A 17,820-nucleotide genomic window follows, 5' to 3' on the forward strand; every position below is an offset into this window, starting at 1 on the left:
AATCATCACAGAAGACAATACAAGTAAAGTGATTGATAAGAACAAGGTCAATAGAGCACAGGAGAAGTTGATGACAGAGCTGGGGGAAGAGTTTGATGAGAAGTGCAGGGAGTAGGGGGGGGATCTCCTGCATCCTCTTTGATGGGTGGATTGACCTGACCAATGTGATGATGGAAGCTGAGGGCAATGACCAATCTTTTCCTGCAAAGATCAAGGAAGAACACTATACTGTTGTTAGTGAGCCTGGTAGCTACTATCTGCTCCACTTTACCCCAGAAAAAGCAACTAAAGAGGAGTCACATGTGGAGCAGATTGCTGAGGTCCTGTTTGCCTGGCTGAAAGAGAGGGGTTTTGATAAGACCTTGTGGGCCATTGGAGGAGACTCAACAAATGTCAACACTGGTGTGAAAGCTGGAGTAATGCGGAAGCTGGAGCTGCACCTGGGGAGAAAGCTGGTCTGGTTCGTGTGCAACCTGCACACGGGTGAACTTCCCCTGCGCCATCTCATTGTTCACCTTGATGGCCCTACTCTGTCAGACAACACATTTTCCAGGCCAATAGGAAAGCTCCTTGCTTCTGCTACAGACTTGGATATCAATCCAAACTTCACCCGGATCTTTGTTGGCCCTCCACTGATGAAGCTGTCTGACAAGGCCATTGAAGATCTCTCAACTGATCAACACTATGGCTATAAAATTGTCTGTGCAATCAGGGATGGAGTGCTTCCTGCAAGGCTGGCTCTAGTGGAGATTGGACCAGTAAACCACAGCCGCTGGCTCACCACAGCGAACAGACTTCTCAGGCTCTGGGTGTCAAAGCATGGACTGACAGGAAAGAACCAGAAGAATCTGCAATTCATTGTGGAATTCATCATTGGAGTGTATTATCCATGTTGGTTCAACGTGAAAGTCAAGCACTCCTGGATCGAAGGACCTAGGCACATCTTGTTTCAGCTGGACTGCCTCAAGTCCCAGAGGAAGGAGGTGCTGGACCTTGTGATGCCGACTATGAGAAGATCTGCTTGGTATGCCCACAGTGAAGCCATCCTCCAAACACTGCTGTGCTCTGAGGATCAGAAGGAGAGGACTGAGGGGGTGGAGAGAATCCTGGCCATCAGGGGAGAGGGGGCCCCAGACACTCAGCTGGGGGACTCCTCTGTCAGGACCAGAAAGACACCTGACATCAACTGTGATGCTTCAGCATTGGTAACTTGATCAGCTGGTCAGAAGGTGTGTCAGAACCACCTCTCACCTGCTCCCTAAGCACCTCGGAGGTGAAGAACTTCATCAACACCCCCATGGAGGTGCTCAACTGGCTTTGCCACACACAAAGCATTGAGAGGGTTGTTAAAATGGTGACTGAGGCTTCTGCTAAGTACTTCTCACAGGAAAAGAGGGATGGAGGCATCAGGGCTCAGGAGACCAGCAGGAGGCTGATGTCCAGGAATGAGTCAAAGCAGGACTTGTGCAACCTGGTAAAGTTCAAGAAGTAAGGAGATTGATCTTTGTAATTGTAACCAGTGATATACATACAGTTCACCTGTTAATAAATATGTACATTTGATTTGGCTGTGTCAATATGAATGATTTCCCTTATATCTTTTAATATCTTATAAAGGGGTTCGAAAGGGTAAAATTGGCAATTTAGAAATACAAATTGATGTAGGTTAGAGTTATCCTATCCAAAAAATAAACTCATATTTGAATTCCCCATAAAGAAACACATAATATAGACACCCCTCATGTTAGGATTTCCTTCAGATTGATTTTGGCACCTGAGTATGACCCGCCCTACGTGGTACATGCTAAAACATTCCCCCAAGCAATAGCTAATTTGGACCAGGTGTTTGGGTGCCTTAGACAGGCAGGGTTGAAACTGAGTCCAAGCAAATGCACTTTGTTTGCCAGAGAGGTGGCCTATCTAGGTCACGTTATCGGTCGCGAGGGGGTAAAAACAGACCCAGGCAAAATTACAACGGTAGAGGAGTGGCCCGCACCACGTACCATCAAAGAGGTGCGGGGATTTTTGGGACTCTGCTCCTACTACCGGCGTTTTGTGGCAAAATTTGCAGAGTTGGCCCGGCCCCTTCACCGGCTTACGGAGAAGGGGACGAGATTTAATTGGACAAGGGAGTGCCAAGAGGCCTTCCTAGCATTGAAGGGGTGTTTAACATCCACACCCGTTCTAGCATACCCCACTAGTGACGGGACATTTACCCTGGACAGGGATGCAAGCCAGAAAGGATTGGGCGCAGTTTTGTCCCAGACACAGGAGGGCGTGGAGAGAGTGGTCGCGTATCATAGTCAGGCCATGAGTAGGCCCGAGCGAAATTATTGCGTCACTCGCAAAGAGTTATTGGCTATGCTGGCTGCCATGAGCCATTTCCACCCGTACTTGTACGGGCGGAAATTTCTGGTTCGAACTGACCATTCCTCCTTGCAATGGCTCCTTCAGTTCAAGGAACCGGAGGGCCAGATTGCAAGGTGGTTGGAAAAGTTGCAGCAGTACGATTTTAGTGTGACCCACAGGGCCGGAAAGGCCCATGGGAATGCCGATGCACTCTCTCGGTGTCCTTGTTTGGGGGAAAACTGTAAATTTGTGCGAAACACGAGGAGAGGGAACAATTGGCAGATTCCACCCCTACCCTCGTAGTCCGTGCAACCCGGGTGAGAGGGCCAATTTTGCCACTAACCGCAGATGAGGAATTTGGAACTTTGGCTTGGAGCACGGCCCAGCGGGAGGATCCCGTCCTGGGACCGGTGTACGAATGGGTTCGATTGGGACAAAGACCTAATGGGGAAGAGGTCACCCCCCTCGGGGCGCCAACAAAGGCATATTGGGCTCAGTGGCAAACCCTGGAATTGAAAGACAACATCTTGTATCGCAGGTGGGTGGAGGTTCCCTCTGAGAGAACTTCCTGGCTGGTGATAGTCCCAGACAAATTTAAGAACATCATATTACAGCAGGTGCATGGTACCCGCTCCGGCGGCCATTTGGGCAGGACAAAGACAACATCTCGGGTCCGCCGGAGGTTCTATTGGGTAAATATGGGGCGCGACATGCAGGACTGGTGTCGGAGATGTGACGCCTGTAATGCCAAAAAGGGACCAGCACGGAGGATGAGGGCCCCCCTTCAATTACACCAGGTGGGGGGGGGGCCCTTGAGCGGGTAGCTATGGATATTCTAGGACCACTACCCCGCACCCGCCAAGGTAACAAGTACATCCTCGTTGTAATGGACTATTTCGCCAAGTGGCCGGAGGCCTATGCCCTCCCCAACCAAGAAGCCGGGGTGGTAGCACAGGCCTTCGTGGAAGGATTTGTATGTCGGCATGGGATTCCAGAGGAGCTGCACACCGACCAGGGCCGAAATTTTGAGAGTCAATTACTAAAAGATGTGTGCAGACTCCTGTCAATTCGAAAAACAAGGACAACGCCCTTAAGACCACAATCTGACGGGATGGTGGAACGGTTCAACCGAACCTTGATCCAACAATTGGCATTGTTCACCACCACCCATCAGTATGACTGGGATGAACATCTCCCCTATTTGTTGATGGCCTACCGAACCAGCCAGCACGGGGCCACCGCATGCAGTCCAGCATTGCTTATGTATGGGCGGGAGTTGCGGGCTCCCGCCGACTTGCTATGTGGTCCCGTGCCAGACACCACTGACATACCGCCGAGGGAGGGCTATGCACGTCACCTGGAGGTAGGCATGGAGAGGGTCCATGCCTTCGCCCGCCGCCAGCTCCAGCTGGCGGGGGCCAAGATGAAGCGCAGGTACGACCACCGGAGCCAGGGGAGTCAGTACGCTCCGGGGATGAAGATTTGGTTCTTCAATCCCCGGAGGCGGAAGGGTAGGTGCCCCAAACTCACCTCTCCCTGGCAAGGCCCGGGGGTCGTCCTGTCGCAAGCCTGTGACGTGGTCGTTAAGATCAAAATGGGGCCACGAGCCCTCCCTCGGATCGTCCACACCGACCGGTTAAGACACTACAGCGAGCAGGCGCCCTCATGGATCGCCTCGGCTTTAGATGCCGAGGCAGGACCCAGTACCTCACATGACGGGGGCTCATAGTGCGAGAGGACTGGGGGTGACAGTGGGAGATGCCCGATGTAGAGGGATGGTGGCTCTACCATCCCTCACATCCTTTTGGGGGCAGAGGAGCAGTAGTTTATGTGGTTTGGCGGTGAAAACTAGCCAGGGAGGGCTTGGATAATCGTTAGGGATCTAGAGATGACTTTAGGAGACTTGAGAGTTAAGTAGTGACATTATACAAGTAGTGGGGACGTAGTCAGATTAGATGGATGATAATGACGAGGGAGTGCTTAGTATAAGGGATGACGGGAAGCACTAGTATTAGAAGGGAGTAGATAGCTAGATGGTGCTGTGTATATGAGCTTGAGGCTTAGGCGGAAATGAGGAATTGAGAGGCATTGCTCGTGAAAGATGTGTGTGTGTGTGTGAAAGTGTATGAGTAGAGTATTGAGGATGTGTGTAATTGTGTATTGAGTGATTGCCTTGCATCGGGTGCAAGTGAATAAATGGTCTGGAATAAATGGTCTGGAATGAATGGTGTGGAGTGAGTAGTGTGGAATACGTGGCGTGGAGTGTATGGTGCGAAGGAGTGGATGGGGGAAGATGGACCCCTTCACGAATACCCGGGGAGGGTAGTTTAAAGTTAGGTAGAGGGAGTAGGAAAATTGGTTGGATATTGACATCTGTGGTGCGTGTAGTAGCAATGAAGTGCTTAGAGGGGTGCATAGGTGAAGTGGCATGGCTGGGCGTGTGAGCCTGTTAATGCATATGGTTAAATGAGCACTCCACCACTGGTAGTCTGTCGGCCAGGTGAGGCCGAAGGTAGGCTCTGGGAGCCAGTTCAGAGTTCAGTCGTGTTCAGTGGGGCCCGAGGATCCCAGGAGAGGACCCGGGTAGCCCAATGCCAGAGGGGGTATCGAGGGGGTAAGAGCCAGGGAGGGCCTTCCCCAGGTTAGGGTAGTGAGGAGCTAGGCAAGCTCGGGTGGCGACGTTCAGTGGCGGAGGTGCGCAGGTAAGTAGACCTGCTGGGAGAGCCACACGACCCAGCCCCAAAATTGTGCGAGGGCACAGAGAGAAAAATGGTGGGTGAGACCCCAAATTGGGAGAGCACCACGGTATGGACAATGGGAATTGGTTTTGAGAACCACATAGTGTAAAGTGGCCAATGGATTGGCAGGGCAAGACCCCGGGTAGTTTAACTGTGTTAATGTCAATTAGAAGGATAGTTAGGAGAAAATCTCTTCGCACCATCCGCATCCACTCACCAAGGTGACAGGACTCCACACCAGATTTTGCAAGTGTTTGGAGATTGTAAGACGCATCATGACGGAGTGAGACATTGTGTTTATTCCATCCCTTCCTTCTTGGGAGGGATTGGGGACGAATTCGGAATTAGGGGGAGATATGGGGGACGAGACAGTCCGAGACGAGACTGAGACGAGACTGAGACGAGACAGAATCTGTAAATTTATAAATTGTATAAATACGTGGAAGGGCAAGGGTAGTGTAGGCTGACATGGGGGGTGACGAACGAGTAGGGACGAGCTTTTCTCAGCTCGCTCTCCCGCACCCTTCATGTCGCATTGCCTTGTTTTGACGTGTACCCTTGCGCCCTTTCCCCCCGCTAACCTCTGCTTTGTCTGCCTCCCCACTCATGGACCATGGTCTTTTGTGCGAGGGGAGTGTGCAGGTGCCCTGAGCGGTGCGGCCGCACTCTTGCTGCCTGCATCTTGCTGCCTGCCTGCACTGATACACCGTATGGACCACACGTTCTGTGGCCTGGCACCTATGGACCACACGTTCTATGGCCTGGCACCTTTGGACCACACGTTCTGTGGCCTGGCACCGTTGCTGGGACAGGCCATTGCTGGCAGCAGTATCTGGCTTGCGGATCACTGTTTTAAGTGGCATCAATGCCGAGCAGTCGGACCACCTGAGTTGGCCCTGCTGGCCATAAATAAAAAAGCGGACGCAGTTTGTGCCCTTTTTATTAATTAATACATCAAGCAGGAAGACAGCCAAGATCCATCAGCCCAGCAGTCAAGAGAAGCACAAGACGTCATCATTTAATAATTTTTTTTTAATGTTTTTGTGCATTTTCATGGTGGTGCTTTTCATGCATTTTTTTTATTATGGTAAATTTATTGTGCATATGGGTGTATGGTGTATCGGTGCAGTGCATTGCAATTGGCATTTCCTCTTCTCAAAAGTTCTCCTCTTTTTCCCACAAAAGACAGGTCCTGGGTTCTAGTTTTGTAAATAATTAAATAGTAGTGTCTTGTAAATAACATGCTCCCCACCGGCTTAAATGCTTCGTTTGAGAACCATTCCGTAATTCGGTTAATTGTGGGCGTGTCAGTTAGGTAGGACACAACACAGCAGGGGGGACATATCTAGTGTTAAAACTGTCGCACTCAGGGTAGTAGGTTAAAAGTAGAGGATAACCACACCTAAGTGTCACACTAATTGTTAAAAGATAGTCCTGATGTTTCGGCTCGGGCCGAGCCTGGCAAAAGGAGGGGTGCAGTGTTGCGGTTTTGAGAACCCACACTTGTTGTAAATATCACATCATTAAAGGTTAAAGGTAGCACCCCATAGATAGGCCACAAGCAACACGTAGGTCACCATAGGACATCAGTTATTTCATAATATGTGTTAGATAAGACCATTTTCCAATAGTTGAATCTGTGTTGCGTCAATCAAATAAGAGTAGGTCCCCTCGTCCATTTTTGCAGCCTCCCTCCAAGCGACGCTATGCGCGCTCCCCAGTCTGTGCCCCATGGCCCTTCCCAATTTGTTACGCGCCTTTGTTAGCAGCGTTCACTGCCCTTGAGCGTGAGCTCGCTCAACGCCGCAATAAGCGACGAGGTGAAGCCCGGAAAAAGGGGGCGGAGCACCAGGGAGAATGTGTGGCCACGTCACCCAGCCGTCAGGGCGGGGCCGGTAAGCGATAACCAGCCAACCAGGGCTGGAGTGACATCGCCTGACAGGGCGTGGTTGGGGCTCGCGGAGCGTTCGCTGGCTTCACTTATAAAAGCCAGCGCACAAAGCCCTTTTACAGGACTTATGCAGCAGCGCTCGTTAAACAGGACTTACTCGCTGGCGCTGATTACCAAAGGACTCTCGCTAAGGACTTGTTGGAAGGTCGGCTTTTACAGGACTTACTCGCTGGCGCTGATTACCAAAGGACTTGTTGGAAGGTCGGCTTTTACAGGACTTACTCGCTGGCGCTGATTACCAAAGGACTGCGGGGAAGCGCACTGATGAGAGGACGGTGCGAAGGTCGACCTTAGGACGGTGCGGAGAGGACAGGACTTGCACAATTGGCGCTTGCGTACAGGACATTGGGGAGGCGGCGTTTGGCACAAGTCGTGCACAAAGTACGTATGCAATATACCAGCCTTCCCCCGTGATATAATTGTCCGTTCGCGTTGCGTTACGCTATACGAAGAGCTGCCTGCCGGGTTTTTCATCGCCTGGACCGGAGCCGGACTGGAGCCTGGACGCACTGGTGACCTTCCAACCTACCATCTGCAATTCCCCGTGTGAGTGACTGTGTGTGAGACGGGCCCGTTTGTCCAGGGAATAAGTTAAGCCTGTAATTAAGACTGCCCGGTGTGCTTTTCCTTCCTCTTTCTTTCTTGTATATTTCTTTCGTTTCCTCTTCTTTCTTTGTAAATAATTAATAAACCCATCTGTTCTTCCTATTTTCCTGGTTTCCTCTTATCCGATCGTCCTAGTCTTTTCTCTAATTGGGTAAGCGTGGCACGATCGCAACCGCTCAGAATCGGGTCTAGTCATTTGTTAACAGCTCGGATCGCGGATTGCTATCCGCTCGGCATATTCCATCCATATCCGTGATTCGAGCGGGAGTTATTCCCTCGTTTCCGGTCGGCGTTAGTAATTAGGTAGTAGCAAATCCCTCGGCCTAACAAACCCTACCTAACGCCGTGCCGGGAAGGACGTTATAACTTCCAGGACTCGCGTCGGCCAGATAAGAGGACAAGGGATTAACCCCTCCCCTTTATAAGGGAGAGCTGACGGTGGAGATCCGCAACAATATATATATATATATATATATGTAATGTATGTATGTATGTATGTATGTATGTATGTATATATATGTATATATATATATATATATATATATATATATATATATATATATATATATATATATATATATATATATATATATATATATATATATATATATATATATATATATATATATACAGTGCATTCAGAAAGTATTCAGACCCCTTCAATTTTTTCACATTTTGTTATGTTGCAGCCTTATGCTGAAATCGTTTAAATTCATTTTTTCCCTCATCAATCTACATTCAATATCCCCAAAATGACAAAGAGAAAACAGGATTTTAGAAAGTTTTGCAAATTTATTAAAAAGAAAAAACTGAAATATCACATTTACATAAGCATTCAGACCCTTTGCTATGACACTTGAAATTTAGCTCAGGTGCCTCCCATTTCTCTTGATCATCTTTGAGATGTTTCTACACCTTGATTGGAGTCCACCTGTGGTAAATTCAATTGATTGGACATGATTTCGAAAGGCACACACCTGTTTATATAAGGTCTCATAGCTGACAATGTATATCAGAGCAAAAACCAAGCCATGAGGTCGGAGGAACTGGCTGCAGAGCTCAGAGACAGGATTGTGTCGAGGCACAGATCTGGGGAAGCCTACAAAAAAATCTCTGCTGCATTGAAGGTTCCCAAGAGCACAGTGGCCTCCATAATTCTTAAATGGAAGAAGTTTGGAACAACCAGGACTCTTCCAAGAGCTGGCCGCCCGGCCAAACTGAGCAATCGGGGGAGAAGGGCCTTGGTAAGAGAGGTGACCATGAACCCGATGGTCACTCTGGCTGAGCACCAGAGATCCTGTGTGGAGATGGGACAAACTTTCAGAAGGACAACCATCACTGCAACAGTCCACCGATCTGGGCTTTATGGCAGAGTGGCAAGACGGAAGCCTCTCCTCAGTGAAAGACACATGAATGCCCGCAAGTTGTTTTGGACGAATGCCTAGGCTCTGCGGATGGCTAACTGCAGTGCTGTTTGTCAATCATTTCCCCTCCATGGAAGGACTGCTTTGTGGGTCAGTAACTTCATACTTTATTCAAAGGTAATTCAACATTTCGAGTATTTCAAAAGCCATTTTTAATGTTGAAAAAACGGCGGCAGCTTTATGAATGCAAATTCCCCAATGCTAATAACCACTTGGCTGGGTGCCAAAATTATCTGGCATTGGGCTGGCAGGTCTGAATGGAATTTTCTGATTGCTAGAATACATGTTAGCAGGGTGATAAACTCTTGGGGGTGACATTACAAAAAAAACAAATAGACAAAGGGGTGCATTATAAAAATGTACCAACGCAGGTCTTTCCTGTAAAGTACATCGACCACAATGTAGTTTGTCAAGAATCCAAATCCAAGACTTTAGAGTCTTTTTTAATCCTTTTTTTGACACAATTTCCTCCAAATGAGCAATGACATCACCTACCTGCAATTGTTTTAATCCAACAACTTATGAGATGACAGGAACAGAAGTTGGATGTTGATAGATCGTCACTTTATTGTCCTCTTGAGTTATCAAGCTGGACAATGAGACAGGTTCCAAGCTACCACTGCACAATAAGAAAGCACAAGAAATGTAATGAAGTTTTCACACCTTGGATAACGCAAACTCCTGCAGTGAAGGCGTAAGCACATCATCATTCATGTCCCCATCTATCCTGATAGCCACATTTAGGATGTGAATTGGCTCATGGTGACTGTTCTGCAAAGCAAGCATGTGCCAACAAGGGAGGGAATTGCACAGAATTACACCAAGAGGACGAACCAAAGTTTTGCATCAGTTTATTTCACTTGCAAAATAATAAATTGATGCACAGCCAAACATATACAGTGTCCTCCATAAGTATTGGAACACTGAAGTCAAATTTGTTATTATTGTGATACACCAAAGAGATTTGGATTTGAGACCAGAAGATGAATACGAGGCAAGAGTACAGAAGGACAGCTTTTACTTCTTGGTATTTATTGGTATATATGCATGTATGTTTTACCATTGTAGAACAATAGCACTTTCATGTTTCTGTCCCTGTAGGTTTTTATATGTTTTAAATAGTTGTTTCTGTTGATTTTGAGGGGGAGGGGAATATCATGGCGAATGGTTCAATCATTTTTACCCCCTCAATCCTGGCTTGTTCTGGTTAGGTCCACAGTTTTGGTTCGTTAAAAAAACCTGAACGTTTAATATATTTTGTTATTTTGATGTGGATTAAATCCATCTATGTCATTAAACTGTGTTAAAACTGGTTTCAGTTGATTTTGGGTATTGGGGGCGGGGGTGGTATCACCTCTGGCTAATGGTTTTGTCAATACCTCCTCTCCTTCACAATCTTGGCTTGTTTTAGTTGAGTCCACATTTATGTTCGATTTCATTTCACAAAACTCTTAATATTGTTACGGTTGAGAAATAAAAGAAACCCCCTCTCGTTAATGCCACGACAACATGTAGCCTGCATTAGTCAGTTATTTCATATTAAATGTAAAGATAATCTCCCTTTCCATTGTGTAGTAATTAAAGCATATATGCGTTGAGTTAGGCAGGATCCTAACCCCTCGTGTTTTGAAGAAGACGTTAGTTCGTGGGTGGGCAAAAACGGTCCACGTGGAACCTTCCAGAGGGAGGCGTGGTTGAATGACAGCACGTGACTGGCAGGGCCCCCCCTCACCCCCCCCCCCCCCCCTTAGTACTTCGACAGACACGGGATCCGCAACAAAATTTTATATATTTTGTTATTTTGTTATTGATTAAATCCATCGATGTTATTAAATTGTTAAGACTTGTTTCAGTTGATTTTCGGGATGGGGGATATGTATCGGTTTTGGCTAATGGTTCTGTCCATTTCCCCTACTCACCCTCCTACAATCCTGGCTTGTTTTGGTTGAGTCCACATTTACATTTGATTTCTTTTCATAAAACGCTAAATGTTATATACTGCAAGAAAGCACAATAATATATATATATAACTTCGGAAGCTCACTAACCCTATGACATGACACTGACTCATGCACATAAATTACACCAACACATCACCTCCAAACTAGGAGGCATCCGTGTGGTACTCAAGTCTTTGCAGACTGAAATTAAAGCTCGATGGTCACAAATATGGCTCGAAGGATTAAAAAGGCAGAGATGTCGATCTAGATTTCACCCTTGTTATGGGCTCATCAGGACAACATACTGAAAATTGTTTATTGTGCTTCCTTAGTTAAATTTAATATTCCTGACTGCAAACCTCCTAATTGTCAAGGAGCAGCGCAGAGACAATGTGTCAGCGTGGCAGGCTACACTTGTTGCTAACAGGCTGTGCAGCAATTGCTGGGGTGAGACTCGATCTGTGCCTTGCTTCCTAGTTCAAGTTAGGGAGTTCAACCTGTATGTGTATATATATACACAGACTTGGCATTTAATATGGAATATTTTTTTTGTGGGGGTGAACTTACTTTTCAAGATGTCTTAGAACCTAAAGTTCATTGGAATTATGTTGAAATTATTCTAGATTTTGTTAATGTGACCTTTAAAAGAAACAAAAACCACATTTGACATTTCGAAACAAATAAATTGATCCTTGAAAGTGATGTAAACTGATATCGAACTCAATTCATGGACAGTACTGTGTTAAACTTCTGTACGTTTTCCAGAAGTATCTCTTTATTTTGCACATTAGCCAAAAAATTTTTTAACAAAAACAAAAGTTAAATTACGACTGGGATTACGGACAGTAAAATTACAGTTCAGTACTTCGTGTAACCCCCACGAGCATTCAGGAGAGCACGTACACGTTGAGGCATGCTGATCAGGAGATTTGCCAAGGTTTGAACAGGAATCGCTTGCCATGCAGTGACAATAGCCTGCTGCAATTCACGCACAGAGGTCGGCTGCTGGTCCAAGTGGTCGATTTGACGCGTTAATTCTGCCCACAAGTTCTCTATCGGATTCATATCCGGGGACATGGCAGGCCACTCCATATGCTCTACACCACGGTCAGCAAGAAAGTGTTGCATCATGCGAGCACGATGAGGGCGTGCATTGTCATCATGGAAGACAAAGTTTCCTCGAAAGGCTGCACGAGCAAATGGAAGCAATGTTTCTTCCAGAATGGCCCTGTGCTTGAACTGGTTCAGGTTTCCATTCAGAACAACCAGATCAGTTTTGCCCCTTGCATGAAAAGCAGCTCAAACGGTCACCCCACCACCTCCAGCTTGGACTCTTGGCACTATACAATCTTTGCTGTAGGCCTCATGCACTTGTCTGCGCACTCGGACGCGGCCATCTTGACGATAGACCAGAATTCTAGACTCGTCACTGAAGATCACGTGATTCCAGTGACCTGGCTGCCATTGACGGTGCTCTCTGGCCCACTGCAATCGGCGCTGGCGGTGTTGTCTGGTCAGGCATGGCTTCCTCAGGGGACGCCTGGCACGACAGCCTGCTTGAACCAGTCGTTGGTTGACTCGCCTTCTGGATACAGGCACATTTGTCAGTTGCTGCCACTCAGCCCTAAGCCGATTAGCTGACTTGGTATGGCCATTGCGGACTAACCGGTGCAGCTGGCGATCATCCCTCCTTGTTGTTCTGCGGGGACGTCCTGGCCTCGGTATTGGAGTAGGGACACCCCTCTGAGCATTTCGTTTCAGGATCTTTGACACCTGACCTTGAGTGATGCCATACTGCCGAGCAATAGCACGCTGTTTCATGCCGTAATTTCGTAAAACAACCACTCCAGGACAAACAGCATTGGCGAGTTGACGGACCATCTCCAGAGGAAGCGGCAATAACTTTTGGAGACATGCAGTAGTTGTTTTCCACTAATACAGAACGCAACAACCCTTGCATACCCGACTGTGAAGCCAATCATCAAATGCACCTGTCCGTACATTTTGCCACGCCACCTGTGATATAATCCTGTTGTTGACTTCTTGCTGCGACAGACAATCAGTGACATGGTTCTTTTACCAAATAAATCACCAAAGTGTAAAAGAAACTCACTAGATTGATATACTGAGTTACGAAAGTAAACCCAAGTCATGAAAAAAAAAAAATTCCATATTAAATGCCAAGTCTGTATATATATATATATATATATATATATATATATATACACAGTATATAGATATAGATAGATAGATAGATAGATAGATATAGATATATATAGTTGTGTGTTTGGGGTAGGGGTGAAATACCTGAGTCGAGATAGAATCGTGTAGGTTTAGTATGGTTCGAGTGTCACAAAGAAGAAGAACCCACCTCAATGTAAATTAAGTTAGGCCAACTGTCTGGGTAAGATCGTATATGTGTCTCCATATGAGGGGTGGAGCTATGCTAATTAGGTAGGGCTTAAGGATAAACCCCAGTCCCCAGTGTGTAATTGCCCTGTGATTTTTCCCTTCATTGTTATTCCATAAAAAAAGGCCACCACAATAACTACAACGATCGCACTGTAAATAGACTCATTCGCTCACGACACCGCAAGGGCTAGCCAGCACCCAGCACATTTGCCCATCGGCAGGGGAACGATATCATCCGAACATTCCCAAATGGAGATTAGACTATGTCCCCCACCCTCCCCGCGACATATCGTAATGGGGAGGCCATGCCCCGGCCTTCGTGATTGAGTAGCGCTTGGTGATTGGACAGAGTGTGATGTGAGCGTGGAACATTCAGGAGATGCGTCTCGCCATCTTTCTCTATCTCTCGTTCTGGCTCTTGCCGTGAGTGGACGCTGTGGTTTTGGGTGCGCTGGTGAGGAGACGTGTCGGGGCTTTGGGACTGTTTGCAACGTGGACAGAGGTGTGGGTTGACGGTGGTGCCCTGCAGAAAAGGAAGGGGTCATGAGCGAAACAAAGAGGGATCCTGCTGTTTGCCTCAAGCCAGCGGCTGGCTGCGGGCGTGATTCTGCGCCATTTTGTGCGTTTCCCGCGGGGTGGTTCGAGGCGACGAACAGCAGCCTTACAAGCCATTTGGGGACGCATGCTGAGTTTGGCCGATTATAAAAGGGATTTTATTTTTACTTTCGTTTTCCCCTTGTTTGTATACAAGTCTGAGGGGAGATGTCTCAATTTAGGAATTTTAGTTTTACCTCAACTTTCATTATTACTTGCGTTTATTTTCATTAAATCATTATTTGTCGAATCTTACTTTTCTTGTATTGTGGATTTTGCTGTCCTGTCTGTGTCTGTGGGGATCGGATAATCTCTGCGTGTGTTCCCGATCAGGTAAGACCTCGAATCTTCCCGCGCATGTCACTACCGCCAAGTTGGGTATACGCCTCGGAGTTAAAGATCGTTTTGGCCATTCGTCCTCTTGGGGTCTTCACCCCGGGGACACGACAATATATTTATATGGGATGTGCCATGTGGCAAACTAAAGAATAGAAGGGACATTCTTTGGTAAAATGCCAGGGGCATAGAAAAGGCCCCTTTATATAAAGGTATGTGCCATGTGGCAAAGTATAGAAAAGAAGGAACATTCCATAGCTTGTAGAAAATGCCAAACAATTCAAAATAAGGGGCATTCAAAAAATCTCGTGTGCATGCTGGACCACCCTTGTGTTCTGAGGAGGAACCAAGTAATGCTCTAGAAAAGTTAATATAAAGGGGCACCCTACATCTGGCAAATAAAATACATTTACTTCTTCAAGCAGCTGTATGAATCAAATATATATGGAGTACTGCTGTACTCCACAAAATATATATATACAGTCACGTGAAAAAGTAAGTACACCCCATGTAAAGTATTGACTTTTTCAACATATTTCAACATACAGCTATTTGATCTTCATTTCAACAATATTGATAGATAAAGGTGATATAATATAACAAATATCATGAAACATTTACATTTTGTAGTCCATTGTATAATTTATATAAACATAAATGCAAATTTCGCATGTAAAAAAAGTAAGTACACCCCTACATTTATCACTACTTCAAATACCTAAAATTAGAATCAGGTGCACCAGCTCAGGTGCAAATGATTAGAACATCGTTAGAGAGGATCTTGGAGGAACCTGTCTTATTTAAACCTCAGACATTTCGTTTGGTTTGCTCTTTGTTGTTGAAGTGTGCGGCGTCACCATGCCTAGAACAAAAGAGCTCTCTGAGGCCTTCAGAAAGAAGGTTATAGATGCCGACTAGTCTGGGAAGGGATTTCAAAAGATCTCCAAGCAATTTGAAATCAATCATTCGACTGTCCGGGAGATCATCTACAAGTGGAGAAGATTTCAAACAACTGCCAACCCAGCAAGTCCAGGCCGAGAGCAGACTGCAAGATGCTGAAAGAAGTCTCTAAGAACCCCAGAATGTCATCACGGGACCTACAGGTAGCTCTTGCCACTGTTGATGTCAAAGTGCACGAGTCTACCATTAGAAAGAGGCTGCACAAATTTGATCTAAATGGGAGGTGTGCCAGGAGAAACCTTTGCTGTCCAGAAAGAACATCAGGGCAAGACTAAAGTTTGCCAATGAACACCTAGGCAAAGACCAGCACTTCAATGTGCTTTGGACAGATGAGTCAAAGGTAGAGCTATTTGGCCACAGCACCAGAAGACATGTTTGGCGAAAACCAAAGACAGAATTTGACCACAAGAACCTGATACCAACTCTAAAGCATGGTGGTGGAAATATTATGGTTTGGGGCAGCTTTGCTGCATCAGGGCCTGGGCAGTTCACCATCATGGAATCCACTATGAATTCTTCATTGTACCAGAGGGTGCTTGAGGATAATGTGAGGCCATCTGTCGGAGAGTTGAAGCTCAACCGAAGGTGGACCTTGTAACATGTGTTATGTGCTCCTCTCCAAACCCCGGTCACGTTGTACCTCCGAGCCCCGAGAGGAGTCACGGCAGAAAGATATGTTATTCTGTGTGTCAAAGATCAATGGTGAAGCCACACCAATTGTTACCAACAAACAAGTATTGTATTAAGGTCACACAAGAATAACAGTACAATAACAATATTAATCAATTGTACAACCAATATATCATTCCTATGATGGTACCATCAGTTTTTTTTTTGTTTTTTTTGTTTTTTTTGTTTTTTTTGTATACAAGATCGAGGCTCGTGAAAGAGCGAACATTAATCACACAGAAAGACAAACAGACACATAAAACAAATAACATCGGGAGCGGTAGACAAGATGGGGAGAGAGGGGGAAGGACACAAACACAACATTTGAGAGCAGGGACCGAGAGACATGGAGACATCGAGAGATCTGTGGGAGGGAGAGGGCTTTGGGGGGGAGGCATGTGAAGGGGGGGAGGCATGTGAAGGGGGGGGGGGGTGGGAGAGGTATAAACATATGGACACTGCCAGGATTTCCAGGAAAGAAGTTGGAATTTCAAACAAGGTGGATCTGGGGTGAATTAGTGGGGGTAGAAAAGATCAAGGTTATGGATGGGGGAAGATAAGAGATGGTGGTGAACAGCTGTTTTAAAGACCTGGAGGGAGGAGAGGGATTGAAGGGAGTGTGGGAGTTTGTTCCACAGGCGGGAGAAAAGAGGAATGAAAGAGTGAAGCTGAGCAGAGAGCCGAGATTTCGGCAGTTTAACCATCAGAGGGTTGCTGGCAGATCTTGTGCGACCTGTAGGAATATTTGGGGGACAGAGCACAGAGAGAGCTGGGGGAGCAAGGCCGGAGAGGAGTCGGTAGAAGACAGAAAGGCCACCTACCTGCCTGCGGTGAGTGAGTGAAAGGCCCTCAGAGATAGCTTCATCGCGGGAGATTCCAATGATTTTGAAAGCTTTGGATTCAACAGCGTGAAGCCGAGCCAGGTGTGAGGCAGGAGCACCAGCCCATAGGGGAGAACAGTATTCCATTGAGCTGCGGATGAAAGCCTTGTATGTGGTGAGGAGCTCAGGTGTGCCGAGGAAGGACTTCGCACGACGGAGGATGCCCAGTCGGCGACTGGCTTTGGAGGCCAGCTTGGAAATGTGGTTTTCCCAAGAAAGATCATGGCAGATAGTGAGACCCAAAAGCTTGAGTGACAGAACTTCTTGGAGAGGATTGTTGAGAAAGTAGATGGGAGGGTTGTCCAGTCGATCTTTTCGGAGAGACATAGTAAGAGAGTGAGATTTGTCAGGATTGAAAGACATGTTCCACTTGTTTGACCAGTCTGTGATTTTGTCCAGGTCTTCAGAGAGTGAGGAGGCTGCAGACTGCCGATCTGAGGGAAGAGGAATGGAGCGGCAGAGAGTGGAGTCATCAGCAAAGAGATAGAGAGGATTTTCCAGAGAGTCAGAGAGATCATTGATAAAGACCAGAAAAAGCACAGGGCCCAGCACACTTCCTTGGGGAACTCCAGCCTGAACAGGAAGGGGAGATGAGAGAAATCCATTCAGGGCCACACGTTTACTACGACCAGAGAGGAAGTCCGCAAGCCATGAGTGGATGGAGATTTCCATGGATACCATAGGAGGAGAGTTTGGTGAGCAGAGCTGGGTGCCAGACCGTATCGGTGCCAGTTTCGTACAATATAACTCACTGTGCTCCAAGTGAGAGAAAATAACATTCCCAATGTCTGTGTCCCAGCTTCAAGCCAAAGTCGATCCATGCTCCAGGGATCGTCAGAACGATGTTCTATCGAGACCAGAATCCCGCTCGGTTGACAGTCACACTGCCAAAGATGGGCAAAGGTACCCTCAAGAGGCGACTGGGAAATCACACCTTCGGGTATGGATGTTCAACGGCTC

The 17,820-nt window shown here is 46.8% G+C and overlaps 1 protein-coding gene across 9 annotated transcripts in view; it reads right to left on the reverse strand.

Annotated features, from left to right (window-relative positions):
• The window catches only part of LOC137430068 (acetyl-CoA carboxylase 1), a 763,460-nt gene that overhangs the window by 174,018 nt on the left and 571,622 nt on the right, over positions 1 to 17,820 (reverse strand). For all 9 annotated transcript variants that reach the window (XM_078780164.1, XM_078780162.1, XM_068120583.2 and 6 more), the window contains one exon: positions 9,732 to 9,839. In XM_078780164.1, the coding sequence (XP_078636290.1) occupies positions 9,732 to 9,839 (108 nt within the window). The remainder of the gene's footprint in view (positions 1 to 9,731; positions 9,840 to 17,820) is intronic.

Source organism: Myxine glutinosa, chromosome 6, assembly GCF_964187855.1.
Source record: "Myxine glutinosa chromosome 6, kmMyxGlut1.1, whole genome shotgun sequence".
Taxonomy (NCBI): Eukaryota; Metazoa; Chordata; class Myxini; order Myxiniformes; family Myxinidae; genus Myxine; species Myxine glutinosa.